The sequence below is a fragment of the Lonchura striata genome, chromosome Z (genome assembly GCF_050655825.1).
Source record: "Lonchura striata isolate lonStrDom1 chromosome Z, ASM5065582v1, whole genome shotgun sequence".
Taxonomy (NCBI): Eukaryota; Metazoa; Chordata; class Aves; order Passeriformes; family Estrildidae; genus Lonchura; species Lonchura striata.
Genome location: NC_140740.1, coordinates 16800384 through 16823749, shown reverse-complemented (window position 1 = coordinate 16823749; position 23366 = coordinate 16800384). Strand labels below are relative to the sequence as shown.

Sequence of the window (23366 nt, the reverse complement as noted above, 5' to 3'; positions counted from 1 at the left end):
GAACAAGGGGTGGGCCAGTTTCTTCAGTAACCTAGTGTCTCCAAAACTAGCTATTGTGCCCAGTCCAGCAAACACTCAAAGAGAACAGTAGAACAGGTTAGCTTTCTTCCCAATAAAATTAACAAATACAATCTAAGATGTTCAAAGGTTGGCATAGATGTCAATAATTACCAGTGCAGTAACCTTGCAGAGTTTTAGTGGAAATTACTTGGCACATTTTATAATTCTGCTTTAAAACAATGATTCAGCAGAGCATACTGACTGGTTGTGTGTTAATATTACACAGAAACTAAATTATTATCTAACTAGAGCCATGTCCTACTATTGCACCACATGGTAAATGCTATTAGATAATAATGGGGAGGAGGAATACCTTTTAAAAATATCAGAGAAACCTTCTCTATTAATTTTTAATAATAAGTATCTGAAAGTGTATTTCTCTGAAAAAAGTAACTTTACAGGGAAAGTAATTAAATTCTGATATGATCTAATTAAGTATCTATTGTGATATTCTGATTTATTGAAAGGAAAACTCAGAATATGCTAAGTATCCAGAATATCAAAAATACATTGGAGGCCAAATCCCTGCAAGTGATCACTTCAATATCTGCTTTAGACTTGTGAAAATTCCTGAATATATAATTTAACATTCTAATTCCCAAATTCCCATTTATAAAAAAAAAATATATATATATATATATATAGTCTCTTCTGATAACTTTCATTATCTTCCTTAATAGCACTCACAAGGCTTCCTTACTAATATATAGAGAAGAGCTCCTAAAACAAACATGGAAATTAAATGCTTAAAGGGAGATTTCTCAACACAAATTAAGTAAGAAAGACAATGCTAAGGAAATGGAAAGAACATTGTCTCATCAATTTCAGGGTAAATATTTATCTGGGAAATTAAATTAGCATAGCAAGCATTGGCAGACTGTATCTGAGCATGAAACTGTAAAGAATAAAAGTTGCTTGAACAAGAGTAACAACCTGGTATCCAAAATTCAGGACATGAGTTTTAAGAGCTCCAACTCACCACCTGAAATTCACCATTTTCCAAAAAATATGGAGCTTCTGTATGTAACTATAAAGTCCTGTTTAGGGCTATAAAGAGATTTTTTGAAGTGATAATGCAGGATATTAATCTATTTGATATTTTAATTCTGGGTTTCACAAGTGTCATTGAGATTGTGCAGCTGCTTCATGAACCAAAAAATTCCATCTACTCTTCGAATATCCTTGGAGTTTACCCGACAAGATGCTGGAAGAAAATAACTTATTTTACTGTGAATTGAACATATCTAAACCAGGATTTATGGGAAACAATGCATTTGTTTTGAACCATAGGAAAAGCTTATTTGCATAAAAAATGTGCAAGATTTGAAACTATCAATACTTATTGAAACTATCAGTAGATCAACTTTCAATAAATATTGAAACTATCAAGCAACTTGTTCATGCTTGGTAGCTGATGATCTGGCTCTTTTTTGCTGTAAACTCTTATGTTGCCCACTGTACTTTCAACCTGCATCCAGAGTTCCATCATTTTTCTTAACAGAATTTCAGTAGCAGATCATTAATTAAATTCCATCTAGCATGGAGATCAATGTGCAGAAGTCAGCAAGCACATATATTGATAAAAAACAGCTTTAATGAAGCAGATGTGAAAGTAAGAAATATTTATTTATAGATGTGAAAAAAATTTTAAAAAATATTTATTCAAAAATGGCACTGAAAAAGATCTAAAGTAATTTGTTCTTTGGAGAAAAAATAAAGAGATAGTTCAATAACATAAAAGACAGGTGAAAGACGATGTAAATAATGTGAAAATGAAACCTTATGGGGCTCTGGGGTTGACAAAAAATATATTTATTCTAAGAAATTAAGGGCTAAGAAAACATGGCTGGAGAACTGAAAATGGAAGACCAGGTAACACATGTTCTTATTGTTATTATCCTTCCCCAGAGTTACAAGATTCTTTCTTCCAATTCAGGCAGGATTTCCACCTGGAGTAGTGAATATTGTGCCAGGCTTTGGACCTACCGCTGGAGCAGCAATTTCTCACCACATGGATATAGATAAAGTAGCTTTCACAGGCTCTACAGAGGTACTATAACAAATGCAAGAAAATATAAGCAGGAAATGTGCCCCTCTGATTCCCAGCAATGATTTAATGCCTAACTTATTCTGTATAATTATTTTAACTCTCTTCTTTCTTAAGGCTGCTGGTTTGTTAAACAAAGTCTGTTTAATGATTTGTTGGTTATTATTAACTTTAAACATATATCAACAATGTTTGTATCGCTGGAAAGCCTTTTAAACAAAGGCAGTTCATGAGATACAGTAGGTCCTAGTATACCAAGCATATTTTAAGTCTTACTCCTTTAAACCAAAACTTTTTCATAACATTATTTTTTTAAGAAGTTCTGTTATCTTTGAGTTTAATAACAATGGGATGACAGGAAGGTACCTAGGAAATCTCATTCTACGGTCTGCACACATTAGGTGAGGTGACAGATTTTTGGTATTTCAGTGATACTTAGTACCATCTGGGTGGTCTTAGAATAGTGTTTGCATATGTAGCTGTTTAAATGGAAGCTCACTGTTAATTTTCCCTAACCTTCATTCTGAAGAACTGTGAGTGCTATAATTGAATATTTCTCATTACAGGCTATAACTAGGATTAAGTATTAGCTATTTCTTTGATATAGATAGGATTAAGGATTAGCTATTTCTTTGATACAGCTCATTATATTGTCTGTCTAAATGCATGCTAAATGGAAAAGCTGCCATCTGGTCTCAGCTTCTTGGATATAGACTCCAAAGACAAATATCATTGCTTCATGTCAGAGATCAGTACGCAATGAGTGCAATAGCTATGTTTACTTTTAGAAACCTTCAGCTCTACAGTAATGGGAAATAAAAACAACGCAAAACTCTTACATCTGAGAAATATCCCAACAGGCAGTGACAACTATAGTTCCCAGTGCCCAGTGAACCTCCAAAGGCACATGGACCAGAGGGTCTGTTCTAGTTTGGTGACTGTTCTCTTCCAGGAGTACAATTTAGCAATGAGAAATGATGGCAGGAAGGCTGACGGAGGAAGGTTGCCTGATGGCTGCTACACACAGGCAGATACCAAAGACACGAGAACTAGAAGCAGATTTTTCCTTCACAGTTTTTCCAGGGCAATTCACAGTAAGAAGTTCCTTCAATCAGTAGAAAAAAGCAGGGTAGGGGTTCTAGCCTGTCAGTGTTCATTTTCTCCTCTTCATCCATCCAAGAGAGAAATTGAAAAGAGGAAGAGTGCAGCCAATGTAGATTTTCTCATAAACTTTGTACATTAAAGAGCCTTTCATGCATAAAACATAAGATTTTTAACCTAATGGGAGTAACAGGTGAAGCAGCAACCTGTGCCTGCTTTAGATTAGAGATACGTGCATGTAGAGTGGTAGTAACCAAAAAAACCACCATGTATCTTTGGCAGTTAACATCACAGGAGGAAACTCTTCTAGAAAACATTTCTAGTTCATAGGGTACAAGTCCCCTGTACCCTGACTCTTTTCAGTTGTTTTATTTTAACTTATTTTTCATTTTATTACTGGGATAATAAAAATCTCTTAACTGATTTTCACTTTTGAGGAAATCAGAAAAGTATTATAGAGGTCATTATGAACTTTTTGACATGAAGCTGTCCTCTTCCTACTTTTTAGGTTGGCAAACTGATTAAAGAAGCAGCAGGGAAGAGCAATCTGAAGAGAGTTACCTTGGAACTTGGAGGAAAAAGTCCTAACATTATATTTGCAGATGCAGATTGTTAGTAGCAACTTTATTATATGAACTAGTACTATTACAAATCCAATGTGCTTTTTCTTTTTCCCTTCATTTCTTGTCAGTAAATTATTTTAAATTAAATTATTATTAAATTATTTTAAAATAAATTATTATTATTAAATTATTTTAACCTTTTCAAAAAAGAACTAATTTTTAATGTTTTCTGGTTATGCTATAATTTTAAGTTAGATTGCCACCAAAATCGATTGCTCCTGAATAGATGTAGAGCTCTGAAAGACTGTTCACTCCTAATGTAATTAATGATCATCCTAATGAAGCATGAATGCAGAATGAAAAGAAGATAGAAGAATCTTAAACAGGTTTATTACCCTTATGTCTGAATACTCTTCTTGATACTCCTGACAGGGCAAATATTTAATATATATAATATATATAAATATATATATAATATATATATATATATATATATAATATATATAAATCTACATTTCCCACAGAATATCTGAATGTATTTTCAGCTAGGGGTCATGATGCTCTTGAGAAGGGTAGTTTAGACAAAAGTAAATGGTTGTATATCTGTGTTTTAAAGAGCCATAAATATAAAAAGTGCTAGAAAGGGAAATTAGATGGATGACAAAGGTTAGTAAAGAATTTATGACGTGACAATTCAGGTTTATGATCTTATGAATTTTGTGTTTCTTTGCAGTGGACTCTGCTGTGGAATTTGCCCATATTGGTCTGTTCTATCATCAGGGACAGTGTTGTATAGCAGGATCTAGGATTTTTGTGGAAGAGCCTATTTATGATGAGTTTGTTCGCCGAAGCATTGAAAGAGCAAAGAAGTATACTCTTGGGGATCCTTTGAAGCCTGGTGTACAGCAAGGCCCTCAAGTGAGTAATACTAGATGTTTTCAGCCTAATTCTGTCATGACACCACTATGTCTTTCTAAACCTACTGTTGAAGTATTTTCAAGGTTAAGTACAGTTTTGTAGAGGTTAGTCTGGAGTACAAAGAGGAAGAAATTAGATGGATTGTTGTTTGTACAAATATCATAGGCCTAAGGTCTCTTTCTCTTTTTATTATTGAAGAGTAACAATTATAAAACATTGAACTGCTTTGAGAAAGCTCCAATGCAAGATTTGTAAAAGAGCAAGTACAATCACCTATGTCATGTTAGAGCTTGCTAACTTTTCATTCAGATAGTGCCACTGTAAGTGACTAGCTTGAAGAAATGACTTTCAATATCTTTTCCTTTTTCAAGGCCCTAGACTTTCATTATGATGCCCTCAGTTATAGAATATTACACAATTAAAATGCAAGGGTTTTTTTTTCTCCTTTTGTTAAAAGATCATACCAACAGCTTTCCCATCAAATGAATGTTAAAATGCAACATTAAAAACTATTGCTACCAAAATGCTTTGAACTCAACACTATTACACTAATTCTCATCTAGTCTTATTCCCACATCAGTTTATACTGCAGGACATGGAATAAAAGCATGGGGAAAAGTGCTATAGTAGAGACAAAGAAAAATTAGGAGATAAAACCACTCCCATGCATTTGATGGAGTAACATATTCTTTATTGGTTATCACAGTCATTTTGAATAATAAAAGACAACCAGTAAATTGGAAAAAAATGTACTCCAAGCCACAAAAGATTTGAGAAATTTAAAAATATTATTTTGGTATCCTGGAATATGTTTTGATACAAGAAAATAAATTCAGCAGAATAAATTTAAAAGGCAAAAGGCAGGAAGATTCAAAAAAGTAAACTCTCTTTGTCTAGTGTACAGCTAATATAAAATTAACAGAAATGCTCTCTCATATTATTGTGGCTTTGAGTTTGAATTTCATGCTAACAATTTAAATGAGAGATGTAAATACACTCTTACTAAAAAATTAAGGGAGTTGAACATGTGAAAAAAGCAATAATAAAAATATTTGAATGAGCATAAAGACTCTTTTCTTGTCCAGCCTCATAATTTCCCTTTTTTGACTTATTTTTATTCTTAGCAACCTTTAGCTGAAGCTTAACTATTTTACAGTTTAGAAAATGTACTCCCTTTAGAACTAGGTAAAATTTTCCATTAAATGGGTATGATCCCATTTAATAGAAAATTGTAATTATGGGTATAGCTACATTTCTTTTATGGTAGTTATGTCAAATATCCCTCTTTGTCATCAGATCCTTGTTGTGCTTTCTAGAGTAACTTTTTCTAGAAACAAAAAATTATAACCTGTGGCAGATCTATTCTCTGTGGTGTATTGTCACAGAGAAAAAGCTATATTTTTCTCCAGCTCATAGGGACATTATTCTTGATTAATAAGCTAGAAGACCAACTGTTATCAGTGTGTGTTGTTTTCATTCCTGAAATATATTTTCATTTAGATTGATAAGGAGCAGTATAAAAAAATCCTGGAGCTAATTGAGAGTGGGAAAAAAGAAGGAGCCAAATTGGAATGTGGAGGAGGTCCATGGGGAGACAAGGGTTACTTCATCCAGCCCACAGTTTTTTCTAATGTTACAGATGATATGCGCATCGCCAAAGAAGAGGTAAATAAATTTTCAGTAGTTTCTTCTCTCACTGGAAGTTGTCTATTTAAATATCTATAGAAAATATTCATTTAGAAGGTCAAGTGACTACATGAAAATTCTCCCATTAAACCTGCTGTTCCATCCTGGTGCTGTTTAAAGTGCTTTTGTTGTTTTCTGGCGCCCATTTCACCAGATTGCTCAAGGAGGGAGAAGAGTATGAGGCTGCCCTGCCAGCAAGGGCTCCCACAATAGATAAATGCTGGGGTTTGGATTATTTGCATTACTCCATACTGCCCATGTCTCACATATCAATGTCACAGTGACCTGTAAACCTTGGAGGCACAGCTTATGAATGTTCTACACTGCCTAAGGAGCTACTTGGTTTTCATATGTGCCAGGTGGTAACTTTGCAACGTGAAAAACTAATAGGATTGTGCTTCCAGAGGCATTTTGTTTGTGGCATTTCATTTTGCCCCTGTGGGATTACTTAGATCAGTTTGCAGATGTGTCTACACTTCATTAAAGAATCTGCTACTGTCCCAACTAAGATGACAACTCTAGAGCACCAGTGACTGTCTGGAAGGAACCAGAGACATTTGGGAATGCTCAGCTGCCATCTGAGCTAGTTCTGTACACAAAGACCCAAAGTCAAGTCATGACCTCTTTGCTGTTCTTTTTTTTACATTTACTTTTATTAATAACTTCTGCAATTGGGCTGCAATTGGTGTCCATTATACTACTTCATATTAGAAAGCTGATGCAGTCTCCTAAACACACCTGCTACATCCAGCAAGAGCCGACAGCCTGAGTTAAAATTAACACCACAGCATTTAGAATGAATTGTGACAGGAAAAGTGTTGTAAAACATGATAGGCCTGTATGAGACAGAATTTGGATTGTTTCCACCATACTATGAGTCAAGTAGAAAACAGCACAGTTACAATTTTTTCACAGTTCTGTTACCCTTTGGTCAGCAGTACCAAATAAATAATAAATAAATAATATAGTCAGCAGTACCAAATAAAATAATATTTAAAGAATATATGAGTTTTGAAGCTCACAATTTGAACACTGGACTAATGTCCAGTGGTTTTCTGATCTGTGCAAATCAATCCTTTGAACTCTAGCTAGAAGCCAGCACTAAAATTCAGTCAAGTAGAAAGCTCACAGACTATGGAAATATAATTAGTTAAATGTTGTAATGCCCCCGTCAGCCTACATATAATGTTCTTAGTGTTCTGTGATAGGCATGGGTACCTCTGGCTGAGAGCTCTGAACAATGGTAACAGGAACGCTGAACCTGAAGGACTATTCTCTTACTTGACACCCACATGGAAAGTAGAATCAGTAGTTTAACTTGTTAGCATTCTCAGTTGTGCAGCTACTTGCAGGTATAGAATTCTAATAGTAGATTTAGGTGAATGAAATATTGAATGTCTTTCTTGACTTTAAAAATGGAGTTTGTCCAGAAAACACAAGTTTGTAGGTAACGAGTAGCACACTGTAACAACACCATATTAACTACGTTTATGATGGGTGCTTTTTGATCATTGTTTATTTGTTTCCATTGTTCATTTATTGTTTTATGAACTATTTATAATAGGTAATCTTGACTCCCTTCATATTGCAAAACTCTTTATGCATATTTATAGTCTTTTTTAGAACTTTATTCACTCTTGACTGAATGAATTCAGGAATAAGGCCATCTAACAGAAGTAAACATAAAACCAAAAATTACTTCAAATAGTAAGTTTTCTAGTTCACTTCATATGTTTACATGTGTTTGATACAGATATTTGGACCTGTTCAACAAATCATGAAGTTTAAAACCATAGATGAAGTTATCAGGAGGGCAAATAATACCACCTATGGCTTAGCAGCAGCAGTTTTTACCAAAGACATTGACAAAGCATTGACATTTGCAGCTGCCCTTCAGGCTGGAACAGTATGGTAAGTAAAGCTTTTTTAAATTCTTACTTTAGATCTTCAGGTGTCAGTGGCACAAATTGTAAGACAAATTCACAGTATTTTGGGTGTTTTTTTAATATTTATTCCTTGTCATCATTGTTAGATGTAGATCATTGTTCTGTTTATCTTTCCCACGTTTCCCTATTTAATGTGTTGCTAAACAATTACTTCTTGCTAGTCATCATACCATTTTCTGATAAACTTAGTCAAAAAAAAAAAAAAAAAAGGAAATTTACTTGCTAAAAAGAGAACAAAAGAAAATGCTATCAGAGTACCCATTACTTCAGGATCTGGGGACCATTCAATAGATAATTAATGAGATCAGTTTTGGTATTGTGTAAAAAGTTAATTATCTGAAGTTCAGTGGCCATTTGCCTGGGCAAAGCCTTTCCCATTCTGTAATGGGAAAGATTGACAAAATGTGATTGAACAAAGAAAGATACAGAAGCTAGGAGAATTACTACAAGGACAGCTATTTCCAGCAATAGAAAAGAAGAGGGATCCTATATGGAGCTGGGAAATAAAAAGCTAAGAAATGGGAAAATGAAAGCTTGGAGGCATAGAGGGTCTAATGACAATCATTGACAAAGACCTGCATTTCCCTACAGTTATTTCAATGCATCAGAAGGAGAACAACCAATTTTTCTTGAATGCAAAACCTGTGTCCAATTTACATTTTATCTGAAAGCACTTGTAACTAGCACAAATTCCTGCCCAAGTCCTGTGATCTAAGAACATAAGCTTTCCAAAAATAAGTTAACAGTCTCACCTTCAGAGTTTGTATTCCTTATATGGAAGAAAGTTTAGAATAGAAGTGGAATATTTGGGATTTGCTCTTACATGATTGGTGGTCTAGGAATCCTTAGCTATGAACAGAATCTCTTTTGTTGAAACCAGTAGAGTGGCAAGGAGGATAGAATATAAGATATGCAAACAGAGAATATTTGATTTGACAAGGTTGTAAGACATAAAGAGCTTCTCAGCAGGGAAATGGGATGCATATTTTGCCAAAATTCTTCATACCTAAAAATTTGCCTGTGAAATTCCTTTCTTAGTCATTATTTTGTCTTTGTTTTCTCAACCACAATGCAAAATAAGGTTTAACTGAGAACCAGACAGATTTTCCTAAATATATAGTGAAGTTGTCCTGAGTTTACCTATTGGAAGAGTAGATAAACTCTTCTGCAGAACACTTATCTGTGGGTAACCTTTTGGGAGAGAGCTTATGTACAAATCAGAAATTTTATTGCAATGATCAGAGAAAGATATGACTATCTCTCGGCTTGAAGACCCTTGCTCAGTTTTAGTACTCTAATAATAACTGTAGTTGCTTTTGATGCTTCATTTATCTCAACTTCAAACTACATTTATTTTTGCAAATATACTTAGATGTTGTTTGTGACTATGACCATAGGCTTTTTGGTGGTAATAGAAAACCTATGATTTTTCAGAAGTGAAAAAAAATTGTTTCGCACTGTCAAAAGCAATTTTCATGTTCTTCCAGGGTTAATTGCTATAGTGCACTCTCTGCTCAGTGTCCCTTTGGAGGTTTTAAGATGTCAGGAAATGGACGAGAAATGTAAGTAAATACTTTTAAAGCTGTGGATTCACAGGAAATTCAAAATGAAATTCCAAACCCTGACTTAAAATATGCACAACTAGGATGTCCAGTTTGAGATTTTGGCAAATAAGTGTCTAGAGTGCTTAGAAGCATCATGTTGTCAGAGGCAATGTCAACCAGCAATTCCTTTACAAAATAAATAAGTAAATTTCTTAGAGGCACATTTTTTAATATGACTAATTTGCAGTCTATCATGGTTGCAATATACTGGTAAGCAAAACTGACCATTGTGTTTATGGTTTACAGTTTTTGCATATATAGAGAAAGTCTCATTTTCTTTTAGATTAATCTGTGGGTAGTTTGTGAAATCCTCTTTAAATGCTAGGTTTTGAAAACACATGACTTTCCAAAATCCTTGATTTAAGCAAGATTTTTCAGTTAAAATTTGTGAAACTAATATTTTTACAGTATGTGCCAGCCAGGGCAAATGTTTTGATGACAATAATCCTCTGTAGTCTTTGGACCTTTTTTTTCCCCAGAATAGAAGCAGAGTAGCACACATATATTATAAACTAATCAAATTTTTTCAAACCCCTGAATTTTAATCCAGTTTCAACTTGAATCATATCCAGTCTTACTTGCATTTTTTGTTAAAAGTGCCATATGTACAAGAAAAAACTAGACATAAAGCAATGAGTAAAATCAGTATACATAAGCCTTCTTTTTTTATTAAGATAAATACGTAACACTTTTAATGAACCATAGAAGTGATTAAATATATATATATATATATATAGGTGAGGCAATTCAGAGCTTCTCTTTATGTAGTTTCTTCATAGATAAAGGGTAGTTTTTTCAGACTTGCTCATCACTGGGCACAATCTGCTTCTGATGGCAAAGCTCCCACTGACTTCAAAGGAAACAGTCAAGTCATTGTTGAGAGCTCTAGAAACCTGGAAATTGAAACCCTTAAATAATTTAGGCCATTTTTATCAACTACAGCTTTTCCTTTGTTGGGTGTGTGTGCCAATAATTGGGAGATAATAAATTCTGAATTACAGTCTTTTTCAGAAATACTTTTTGGATTTATTTGCTGGAAATTATAGACTATCAAAAATTTTCTCTAAAACAGTGAATGTTGAAGAAATGAATATTTCATGCTAACAAAGTTTTCAGGTTCAAATTCCCAGCTAAGAGATCAATAAAAATATTCCCATTATAGGACAAGGAAAAAATCATCACCAGATAGATGTCTGTAATGAGAAAATTTGTAAATATGGGACAACCATTTCAGAGAAGTGGAAATATGTGTGCAAAACCTACACTGAAAAAATTAGGAAGCAGTTGGGTTAAACCACTGACTTCCTTTATCCTAGAATAAAATTATCCATATAATTCTTGGAGTGATAATGCCATTATGAATTAAACTACCGAATGTCATATACTAACAAAACTCCTCTCCAGAAATGAAAGGAATCTGTAAACATTTTCACCCAGAACAGGTGTCCTGAGCACAGATTCCTTTTTTGCTTATATATTTATTTAATAAGACAGCAGTGAGAACTGTGTAATATTATAGTGTAGCAAAACCCTTGTTCCACACAGCAATCAATTGTATCTAAATAGTTTGAGTACATCAGATGTCACATAGTTAGGAGTACAAACAAGCTTCTTCTCATCACTGAAAACACAAAGGTGAAACATGCTGGAAACATGCTCATAACATGCCAAAGATTTGAACTCTCTTTCACTGTCTCAGTTTTCATCATGGAATAATTTTGTCCCCCATTTATTTGAGATGAAGTTCCTATTCTTTGACTTTGGAGAAAGCTCTTGACATCAGAGGAAGAGCTTTACAAATAACTTGATGAACATACTTGTGAAGATCTAACATGCTCTTGATTTGCTGTACAGAAATCCAGTTTAGAAACACTCTAAATTAAACATCACCCACAGAAATAAAACTACTCTCCCTGCCATTTTTCTCAGGAGACTGTTGCTGTAGCTTTTCAAAAGGTTTCCAGCTGCAGTCTAGCTGCACAGCTGTCTTCCAAATATGTCCAGTGTACTCGCTATATATCCAGCCAATTGTGCACTACCACTGAAAATCCTATCCAGAAGAAAACTCATATAAAAAGCATTAGTAAAAATGCTGCTCTTGGTTCTCTTTTATCTAGGGGAGAATATGGACTTCATGAATACACAGAAGTTAAGACTGTCACCATCAAAATCCCTCAAAAGAACTCGTAATGTTGTTTGAGGTGCAGGAATTAACATCTTCAAATGAATATGAAAAGGCTATCTGAATTCTTAACTGTTTTGTTGTCCAAGCGATGCATTAACTTTTCTGCTTTCTGACTGTATAAGAGGTATCTTGTTACATTAACAATATAAGGAATAGCATAGAAAAAGATAATGTGATTAATTATGAAAAGATATCTTTAATGTCTGGTTCACAGCTAACTCATTTTAAAATTAAAATACAGAAAGATCTACTCTTGTTTGCAGTTGTAGTTCTCTGTAGTGTTATGAAAATTTTCCTTTTTCAGTATATTTTACAAGTACAGTTTAAATTTATGTGGTTTTGTACATGTTAGATGTCAAGTTCTCTTTGCATTTGCTTTGTGGCCTTAACAAAAACACTAAAGAGTAGTTAGCAGATGTTTCTATGTTTCTATAGATAAATGTCTCAGACTATTAAAGTTTTTCACCATTCTATGTGAATGTAACCTGTATAATGTTAAAAAAATATTAAAATTCACCTACAAAACCTAGTACTTCTCCCTTCATTGGTCTTTTCTATTACATCAGTTTAACAATGTAAAATGTATCACAGAGGCATCAGTGGTGTGTTCAGGTTATCAGAAATAAACTACATCTGCTATGTGGAGGCTAAAGACCTCAGTATTTTGCCAGTATTATAACTGGAAAGTAGATAATTTGCAAAGAACCAGCACTTGGCTTTGCAGTGGTAAGTACATAACAAATCTTAATAGACATATGAGCAAGAAACAGTGAAGAGAAAGAGGAGGGAAGGGGAGGGAAGGCAATCTCCTTTGTGATTTATACCTGCTATATTTCTCCTGTACCCACATACTTTCATGTAACTTGCCTGTCTTCCCTCTTCTTTCCTCCTCTTATGAAGTAACTTATGAAGTAACTTCATAAGACATAGTTTTCAAACAAATTGAATTCTGGTCCCATATAAGAAACAAGTAAAAGACTAATAAAGGAAAAGAAGGAAGAGTAAATCGAAAGTAATAGTGTACTATGAAATAATTAGCAAAGATTTTTCTGCAGAGGATAGTAGACAGAAGAAAGAACAGAAATAAAAACAAATGGCAAAGTAAAAAAAAACCCAAAAATCTTTAAAAATAAGTTGCTGATAAGAAAAGAATAGCAAAATTATCTGAAAGTCTTCAAAAGTGGCAATGAACACAGTATTAGTGAAAACAGATTTGAAAACAAGGACTTCATATTTTAAAATAAATGAAAAACCATTTGTAGAGTTGGTGGGTCCTCAAAAATCTTTACCATTCAAATTCTGCATTTGCATTCAAAAATAGAAATTTCAAAGGATAAATAAGTCAAATTACATTTAGCTTACCTCTTAATTTTCTCATGGATCAGGAAGACAATTCTGAAACTATATTCCTGATCTTCCCAACTTAACCTCTTTCCCTGGAAGAAGGATACAAGGGAGCAGAATGAGATTTGCTTTTGGTGACATTAAGCCAGCAGGCTCACACATGGTTTCTGGTATGGTCCAACCACTGTAACCATTCAAGTCTTAGAAGCAGACTAGGGCTGGTCAGAGTGTCCTTTGGCAGCACAGGCATGCAAATCCAGTCCTACCCATGGTGCCTGTGACTGCAAGCCCAAGCAAAGAGTGACTTTGGAATATAACACAAGGAAAGGGAAAACACAGCATAATACAGGGCTATAGGAGAAGGACCAACTGGACCCTTGTAGCATATATACATATATATTTTCTCCTTAGAATGTCTAAAATATTTTAATGGTGTTCCCAACAATATTGTAAATAAGTATTTTAGTTCCTGTCTGACAGTCTTGATAGATAAAAGAAAGCTGGCAATGGTCGTGTTCTGTCAATTGTTCTGTCAATTTTATTTTTTCAATGTAATCAAAATGTGACATCTAGTAGCAACTTGAAATTGCCATATTTCAAATGCTTTGAGTCAGAGAAGTGTTTTCATGTGTATATGGTGTATGGTGGGGGCAGGGGAAGAGAAAGAGAGTGGTAGAAAGGGAGAGAGGCAAAGATATTCAGCTGAGGTTTAACACCCAAAGTTTTCATCAGAGTCAAATAGAGATTTGGATTGATGTGATGACACACTGAAGTTGTTCCCAAGAGATGGCTATGCAAAGAGATACACTCTTTGGCTGTAAGCTTTAGGAATTCAATATGTGTGTCCTTCCCTTAAAGAGCTGAAATGTGTTTGAAGAAGGCAAACAAGGGTCCAATAAATTTCATAGTTCAGTCTAACTTACATAAGTACATTTGTTCACAGTGTAGAATGATGCCCAAGCCAAAAAAAAAAAAAAAAAAAAAAAAAAGGTCCTATTTGTTCCTCAACTGCCAGTTTACTGTCTTAGAGGTGGATTTCTCTCAGAACTGTAGTACTGCTAGTACTAATCACTCTGTAATAAAAGAAATGTCCTTTCAAAGTGTTTGTAATTATGTTCCTAGTATTCGAGTCTCCATCTGATGGTGAAATATCTTTGCTATGTCTTTGAATTACATCTATGCATGGGTATGATGATTTCTGATCTGAACAGGAATAAATGAGGACTTAAACTCTGCAAATATTACACAGGAGATTAAGGAAACCCTTTCATTCTGGGATTGAATCGTTATCATGTTACTCCCATTATGTGCCAAAGCAGCACCATTGAAATTTACTGGAATGAAACATAAGAGCACTAGTTGATCTCTATGTAAATATTCTTATAATGTTAGTGAAGCTGTAGTGAGTATTTCACAAAGGATGAAATTTAACAAGAGAAATCCGCATGTCCTTTCAAGGCCCCTGAAAACTGACTGCTAATGTCAGCAGCAGTTATTAAATTTTTATTTCATTTTTGAGATCATTATATTTTTCCAATAGTTCTTGAAGGCAATGGCTATCTAGGTAAATAATGTAGAGCAACATTCCAGCAGATTTAAGTGGGATTATTTCTTTTCCTAGTAAACTCTTTTTCTAATCCCTTAACACTAATAAAAGCATAACTTTAACATTCATGGAAGTATGACCAAGGACATGATTTTGTAGTTTTACTGGAAAGTTTTTTGTTTCAAGGAATTTTATACCACATAGAAAAGCAAACTCTAGAAACATGGACTCCTTAGGGCTATTTTCTTGCCAACACTGAGGTGATCCCTGCCCCTTTCCCTGCCTCCAACAGAATAATTTTTTTTAAGAGAGAGGAAGCTTTTGAATGGCAACAGAAGGATAGAGGCTGCCTTAGGCTATTTCAGTCAAAACAGTGAATTTTTAAGGAATTATCATTCTGTTTCACGAAAGAAAATTACTGATAATCCTGGACTACCAGATATGCTGGCCTTAAGACAGACAAGAAAAGATATAGAAAAAATATTCAGAGCAAAAAAGGCATCTGGTTTGGATAAAAAGTGAAAATTCCCTGATGAAATAGGTTTTAGGGAAGAATTTGAAAGATGTGAACTTGGCAGCCAAAAGGGTTTTTGGGGAGAAGAGTAGGCCATCTGGGACACAAAGGATAAGTGCAGAAAAGACAAGTACAAGAAAAAGAGGAGAAAAGGAAGGGAGCAGTAACAGAAGTATAAGTCCAATGAGGAACAAAAGCAAAGGATCACCATGAGATTATTAAAGATCTCACTGTAAGATCTCATTATAATTTTGAAAGATTTAACATGAACTTGTTAAGCATGACATAAACCAAGTCAGTCAGTTTAATATTGCATAGGGCAGGAAAATGATCTAATAAATAAATAGAACTGTGTAGAAGGTGATTTGACTGTTGAAAGTCCAGCTTATGAAACAATCCCCAAAGAGCAGCAACAATGATACCTATACAGTGTAAGTTTGTCCTGGAGGGAATGGACTGGAGAGTGGCCACACAGCCACAACAAAGAAACATTTGGCCTCAAGAAATAAGAAGCCACAACTCATGATAACCAGGAAGCTTATGGTGAGGAGCAAAGGTCTTACAAACGGTTCTGGGACCAACTGGGAATTGGCCATGCAGATCAACACTTTGTGATTGGCCAGAAGGCTTCTAGAACATTCTGTGAGAGACTGTATATATGTGTGTCAGCACCACTTTGGGGTCTTTTGAAGGAGCCTCTTTATGTTTTGTTTTACGCCTTTGTTTATGCCTTTTTTTTTTTGTTTAATACAATAAATAGGAGGTTAGAGAAATCAGCAGCAGTTGGACATGTGCTTCAACAACATAGTACTATAAACTGGCTGTGCAGGAGGAAGAGATGATAGCTGGTTTTGCACATCACTAGCAGACAAAGCAAAGAGATTTGGCAGAAGTATTAGCCAAAATACCATAAGGCTGTCCTTGACAGAAGCTCAATAGAAGTAGCCAGCTCTCACAAGAAAAATTATCAGTACTGAGGATTTTTTTAAAGGAAGAAAGCTGGAACAGATAGCAGCAATGATAGGGTTTTTTTTCTTATTTTAGTTTATATTCTCATATTGCTTATAGCTATATGTGGGGCATAAGATTATGACTAAATAATTGCTTCACATTTACAAATTATCAAAACACCCCAATCCAAGATGGCTCTCGCCATGAAGAGCAATTTGACACACTCTGACAAGCTTTCAAGTCATTTAACATAGTGGGACCTGACTACCTTCCTCTCACTATCAGCACAGAAAAATACCTTACTTTCTCACATTCTTTATGAGTGCCATTTCACATACTACTTTGATAATACAACATGGCCCATACAGCACAACCCCTGCTGCAGCAAACAAAACAGTGTCTTCAAACCTTGCCAAATGTTACAAACTATTGAGGCCTTACCTATGGTCTTGCATGTTGGTGACCTGTTATTTTGGATTCTACATTCATTCTGAATACACCTCCTTATAGTATGTAGTGCCCTATGCTTATGGCTAAGGAATTCGCTACAGTGACAGCAAGAATGATACTGGCAAAATTTGAACAATATTTCAGATGTATTGCCCTTGTAAGAGAAAAATGTCTGACAGGAAAATAAGTGAACCAAGTGAGAACAAACAACACTGTCCACAATTACCTATATTCAAGAACAACAAAGCCTTTTTGGGAGTGTGGAACAAAAGAATGAAAGTGTCATGTGAACCTTCTATTTGGAGCATAAATATGTCCTATGCACAGACATGTTAGCACCTACTTTAGAACTCATACCATGGACAGGCATGGTGTGTGTAAGCACTGTGTGTGCTAAAGAGCTGACTCTTACATAAAGAATCTTAGCCTACTGTGTTGATGGCAATCTTTTAAAGACAAAAGTTCCTGTGAATGAACAATCATGGTCTAACTAAGAGTAAGGAGGTAGAGGAGAGGAGTATTTGCAGCTAGCAAAAAGAAATTCCATGTAAGGAAAAAAAAGGCTAAACACAGCTTTTTTTGCTAATGTCCCTTTAATATGATTGAGAAATAACATTTTGGAGTTATTTACATGCAAATTAGCCATTATGGAAGGAGTCCCCTCTATTGAGCTAAAGATACCTTGCAGTCTGATAAACAGCCTGTTTCATGTCTTATGTTTTTGCTGATGTTCTGAGGGAAGAGTAAGGCTTTCTTTTGTTTGTCCTAGACCTCAGCAAAAAAACAGAAGAAAATTGAATTCAATGATCTTAGAGGTATTTTCCAATATTAATTATTTTATTCTACTTATAAAAAGAAAAAGAAAAATGCCATTAACCCTAAAGAGAGGTACAGCTCTTTGAGAAATTATCCTAGGAGTATAAACCTTACACTCAGTAAGGGAGGATATGTGTTTTCCTCACAATAGGCTTCTTCAGTCTTCACTTTGTAACTGCACTCCTCTTCAGAGAGGTCTACATTATCTTATACAAAATAGATACAAAATAGACCATGTCTGACAATATGTCATTATCTCAAAAATCACCTAGACTGAGTCCTTTTCTATATGTGATGCACTAGCCATCACTAAGACAGCCTTTCTAAAACCTTCAATGTTTTATGCTTTTATTTTCCCTGCCTCTGAGAATATATAGTCTTTATAGCTAACCTCCACTGTCTTTTTTAATGCTAGAAATTGGGCTGTTTAAATGCATAACTTTATGGACACCAGAAGACCACCTTTTAAACTTTTTATCCAAATGAATAAATTTTTATGAGACTTGTTTGTTGCACATGCTATTTATTTCCTGTTTTTCCTGTTTATACTTTACTGAAAGAAAAACCTAAATTTAAGTACTAATCGTGTGCAACACAAATATGAGTTCCTATGTAAGTCATTTTATTATGGAGTATATTTTCCAGACCATGGCAAAATTTTATTTCATAGAAGGAGATTATAAAAATAAAAAAATTTGACAGATCAGACATACAGGAAGAAAAAGACATATGCCTTCTCTGTCTCACCAAACACGCCTGCCCAGGTCAAGGTCACAATGATATCATTGCCTCTTCCTTTGCATACTTCCCTGGTAAACAAGCAACTGCCTGTGAGAAGAGTGGGGTAAGTCAGTCTGATGCAGATTTTTTGGGGGGTTTATGGCACTAATGCAGCTGGAAAGTATCTGGAAAGAAGAGATTCACAGCTCATTAGGAGTTCCTTAATGTAATTTGAAGACCTGTATGGGAGAAGCCAGTTGTGTATTAAAATTATTTACTCCTCAAGTCCAAAACTTTCCATCACTACCAAATCTAGCAAAGTCTGATCTTTTTCACTGTTAAACTTAGCATTCAGAATTATCCAAGCTGGCACTGCTTTGTCAATAGCAGAGACCACTTCTGAACACTCTTTAGCCTTCACAAAATTTTCAGTCCCATCTACTAATATTTTTTAAACAGAGTATTTTTGAAGAATGTCAGCTGTCACTAGCATTAATTTTGATGGCTTCAGATAACCTTGTCATTCAGAGAAATATCTCCTGTGAACATTGATATGCTCTGTGCAGAAGTTCTTCATTGGAATCTAGTGCTTTACTCCCTCAGAACTGTTTGCATGACATTACTACTTTAACTTCCAAAAACATAGTCTGAATGACACACTTTTAACTCTTTTATACTGAAAGAAAATGCATATCTTTAAAACTGATCTTTGTGTTGAATAGAATTTATTTGTGGAATAAATTCTTTTGAAGTTGAGACTAGTAACAGTGGTATTTATCCAGGAAAACGTAAAAGAAATGTGAGGACAGAAAAAAGAGTATATCACTTTAAAGAATCCAGAAATAAGTTAAATATTTAAATCAAAAATTCTTAAAATATAAGAACTATGTATAAATAAGACATTACATAATTAAACAAAAATAATCTGTTTACTTTTTTGTTTCTCTACAAGAAATCTCGCTTCCTTAAAGTATTGATGCACAGAATGTGTGTGACAATTAACTACAATCACCTGGTAGAATCCACAATTGCAAGGTCAAATCTCATTCACAATAATCAGATGAAGGCAGAGGTACTCCAGGGAAGAAGGTGGACAAGATTTTGTCTCCTAAAAGCTTTACAAACTTAAAACAACAAAGCTTGAAAAAGAAATCAGAAAAAAAAAAAAAAAAAAGACATAAAATAAAACAAGAATCCTACTGAGGAGGGAGGATATATTTTTATTTCAAGAGAAAAGGTGTACTGCCAGTATGGATTTGATACAGAAAACTACCTTTCACTGAGGTAGAAATAAAATATCTTGTATTATTTAACAGGCAGAAAATATGGTCAATTATGAAGTTCTAGCATTTGTAAGAATGCATTTTTAGTTATAAAATTTGAAAGCAAATGTAAATGAAACATCCCCATGATATTTTTAAACCATCACCTAAAAAGTCCAGGTCCTAAGATTTATGGGTTTTCCTTTTGTATTCCCTTAAGAAGTACAGTTCCAGGAAGACTTGAGGTCAGCATATCCATACGAAAAATTTAGACTTGAGAAAAAAAATCACACTAGCCATAATGAATAGATTCAGAGAATTGATAGCTAATATTAAAGTTAAAAGAAAAGCAAGTCCAAAAGGCTTAAATGCCTGCAGACATCAGTAATATTGACAGTGACACTCCACAGCAAGCAAAGGAAAAGAAGCTGTTTGTGAACCTATGCAGAAAGGTAGAGCAAATAGTTTGTTTAACTGATGTGTTATTTTATTATACTTTCTCCTTTCTTGCCAATACTAATCAAAGAGATGCAAAAAAGAGCAGAATCATCCACAGATAATCTACTAATATGTAGGATGGTGTTCAGCTCAATCCTTGATGCAGTTATTAATGTGGATTTCAAGAATTTTTTGAACATCTATTTCTGCTCCTATGACACTTGTGACAGATGGGTCTTTTTCAACTTTGTGGTAAATACATTTGTCCTTTGCCATAATGTAATGCAAAAACTTCCTCAACAACAACAGCAACAAAAAAAAATAGGTGAAGAAAAATATTCTGTCAAAAGAGTACCTGCAGAAGGATTTATAAAAAGGAAATAATCCTTGCCTCACGGAAATACTGTAACTTGCCTTGTCTGTCAGTACAATAAGAAACACTTGAATTAAGTTCTGCAGAACAAGAAAGGATTCCATTTTAACCTAGAATTGAAATATCCTAAATTTCATTTCTCCCTGAAAGAAAATAACACATTTTATGCCAGAATCCCATATAAATTATATGCAGAACTACAGTAAAAATTGGTTTTTTCTTTAATTTATTTTTTTTTCTTCATGGCAATCTCTCCTAGAACACACCTAGAAGACCGACAAAATAGCATGAATGTTACCTGTAACATATCCTTGCTGTCTGCAAATATTTCCAGGGGGTATACTGAGCTTTCAATATCCAAGTAAGCATTTTAAGAATGTTGAAACGAAAGCTGAAAAATCTTGTGTGCTAAGCACCAAGATAACAATTGCAAAACTGATTGCTGGAATTTATCCAATAGGCAACTAAACATAGCACACAGGTTAAGTAGTAAGTTTCCTGCATATTCAGGGAACAGCCTGTCCCCACTGGGCTCTGGCGTCTGTCTCTGGTACAGATGCTTTGCTTTTAGAGAAACAGGAGAAAAGCAGAAAGTGCCATCTACAGAGCAGGTTGCTTTAGTGACATTTTCTGGAGAGGCAAAAGACAATGGGAAAAATCTAAGGTCAGAGACTGGACACTGGAGTCCTGCACAAAAAAATCTATTTGCCAGCAGGATCCTAGGACAGAAAAATGGGAGTCTTAATCTGACTGTTCATACTGTGATCTGCAAAGCTTGCAGCTCACTGGATTTCAGCCTGAGACTGAGTTCATTACTTCTTGTGCAGTTTAGGCATGCATTAAATAGCCTAGCTTTCGGCACTTGAAACAATCAAGTTTTAAGTATATCTATGAATACTCTAGCAGACATATGGGTACCAGAACAATTTTTCTAGTGGAAAGATATGTTCACTGAAACCTTCATCAATTTCAGACAAGGTAGCTGGAAGAGGAAAAATTTTACTCTGTTACTCTGAATGGAAGCCATGAAAGTGGAAATTATATGCCTGTTTTGTGGAATTGGGTACTGACCGTCAGTTGTATCTCTCTGCTAGGTGGAGCTGACAGAAAAGTTATCCACCAATTCCTTGACCATCTAACAGAGACGTCTCAGCTGAGTTGCTCTGGACGGCCATGTATTTGTAGACTAACCCTAGCAAAAGAAGCCAAATGAAAAGAACCAATTCAAGTGGCCTTGCTGGTATTTATCCAAAGCTCATCACAGGAGCAGAGATTATACATCACTTGAAAAGTAAAATGTGTGATTCTGCTATGTATCTTTGACACACCATAAAGATACACAGCCAGATAATGCTACATAAGTAGTAAAATATTTATAACAAGGATGCTGTGAAAACAAGTGATCTTGATGATGAAAATGGCTGAATGGTAGATGTCGAAAGCTGGTAATCAGTGGCACAGGGAAGAGTTGGAGGCCTATCATTGTAGGCATCAGTCAAAGTCCAATATTGGGCCCAGTATCACTGTCTTCAATGAAGGGGCAGATGCCTCCTCAGCATCTGATTACTCTGAGCTGGGAGGAGTGGCTGACACCCAAGTGCTGTGCAGCCCTTCAGAGGGTCCTCAACAGGCAGGAGAGATGGGCAGAGAGGAAAATTCTGACGTTCAGCAAGGGCAAACGCTTGATCCTGCACCACTCCATGCACCAGCACAGACTGGGCTGACCTGCTGGAGAGCTGCTCTGTGGATAAGGACCTGGGGATCCTGGTGGACAAGTTGTCCATGAACCTGCAGCGTGTCTGTGTGGCCAAGAAGGCCAGTGGTGTCCTGGGGTGCATCAGGAAGAGCACTGCCAGCAGCTCAAGGGAGGTGATCCTGCCCTTCTGCTCAGCCCTGTGAGTGCTGTGTCCAGTTCTGGGCTCCTCAGCACAACAAGGACATGGAACTCCAGGAATGAGGCCAGGGCAGTGGTACAAAAATGGTTAAAGGACTGCAATATCTCTCTTCTGAGGAAAGGCTGAGGGAGTTGGGCCTGTTCAGCCTCAAGAAGAGAGAACTGAGAGGGGATCTCATCAGTGCAAGTATCTGCAGGGAGGATGCCAAGAGGATGGAGCCAGGCTCTTCTTTGGGGTGCTGAGCAGTAGGACAAGGGGAAATGGGCAGAAACTGATGCACAGGAAGTTCCACCTGCATAGGAAAAACTTATTTACATGCACTGGAATAGATTGCCCGGAGACACTGTGGAATCTCCGTCACTGGAGGAAGACTAAGAACTGTCTGGACACAATCCTGTGCTGTGTGCTTTGGGATGACCCAGTGTCATGGTTTGACACTGGCACAATGCCAGTGCCCCCATGAAAATGTGATCCCTCCCTTGAATGCTGTGAAGTGGAATCTAGAACAGAGCAAAGCAGGCCCAAGCTTAATAACAGAAAAAAACTTTATTAAGCTACTACTACAAAAGAAAAGAGAAAACTAAAGAAGGGAAAAAAAAACCACACAAAGATCAAATGAAAACCTTGCAAAACATTCCTCCCCCCACCACCCAACTCCAACAAACCACAGTGAGACACAATCTGGACCCCAATCAGGTTTCCACCCTCCAGACAATCGATACTCAGTCCATTGAGGGAACAGAGTCTCTCCTGTGCCACAGACCCCCCCAAGAAACACAGCTCCACATCCTGTGTTTCCATGTCACACATGGCACTGCCCGGAGAAAAGTTTGCCATGGTGACCCTTCTCCTTTCCATGCACAGTGCTCTCACCACCAATGCATGGATGGACAGACTGATTTTAAGATTTTCCTTTCAAGGATGCCCTGCCAAGAGGGGAGAAAACA

General features: G+C 35.6%; 1 protein-coding gene and 1 long non-coding RNA gene across 5 annotated transcripts in view; one reads left to right on the top strand and one right to left on the bottom strand.

Annotated features, from left to right (window-relative positions):
• The window catches only part of ALDH1A1 (aldehyde dehydrogenase 1 family member A1), a 31060-nt gene extending 18421 nt beyond the window's left edge, over positions 1-12639 (top strand). Inside the window, exons 7-13 of one of the 2 annotated variants that reach the window (XM_021541520.3) lie at positions 1997-2110; positions 3717-3819; positions 4505-4689; positions 6190-6354; positions 8129-8286; positions 9809-9883; positions 12043-12639. In XM_021541520.3, the coding sequence (XP_021397195.1) occupies positions 1997-2110; positions 3717-3819; positions 4505-4689; positions 6190-6354; positions 8129-8286; positions 9809-9883; positions 12043-12115 (873 nt within the window). In that variant the 3' untranslated portion in view covers positions 12116-12639. The remainder of the gene's footprint in view (positions 1-1996; positions 2111-3716; positions 3820-4504; positions 4690-6189; positions 6355-8128; positions 8287-9808; positions 9884-12042) is intronic. The other variant, XM_085566566.1, reaches the window with a different exon arrangement.
• LOC146763667 (uncharacterized) overlaps positions 1-23366 on the bottom strand; it is an 82487-nt gene that overhangs the window by 48485 nt on the left and 10636 nt on the right. Inside the window, exons 3-4 of one of the 3 annotated variants that reach the window (XR_014951245.1) lie at positions 20823-23345; positions 13473-13546 (exon numbers count right to left, since the gene is read on the bottom strand). This is a non-coding gene — a long non-coding RNA (uncharacterized LOC146763667). Of the gene's footprint in view, positions 1-682; positions 23346-23366 lie in introns of those variants that run through there. The other 2 variants (XR_014951244.1, XR_014951243.1) reach the window with 2 other exon arrangements.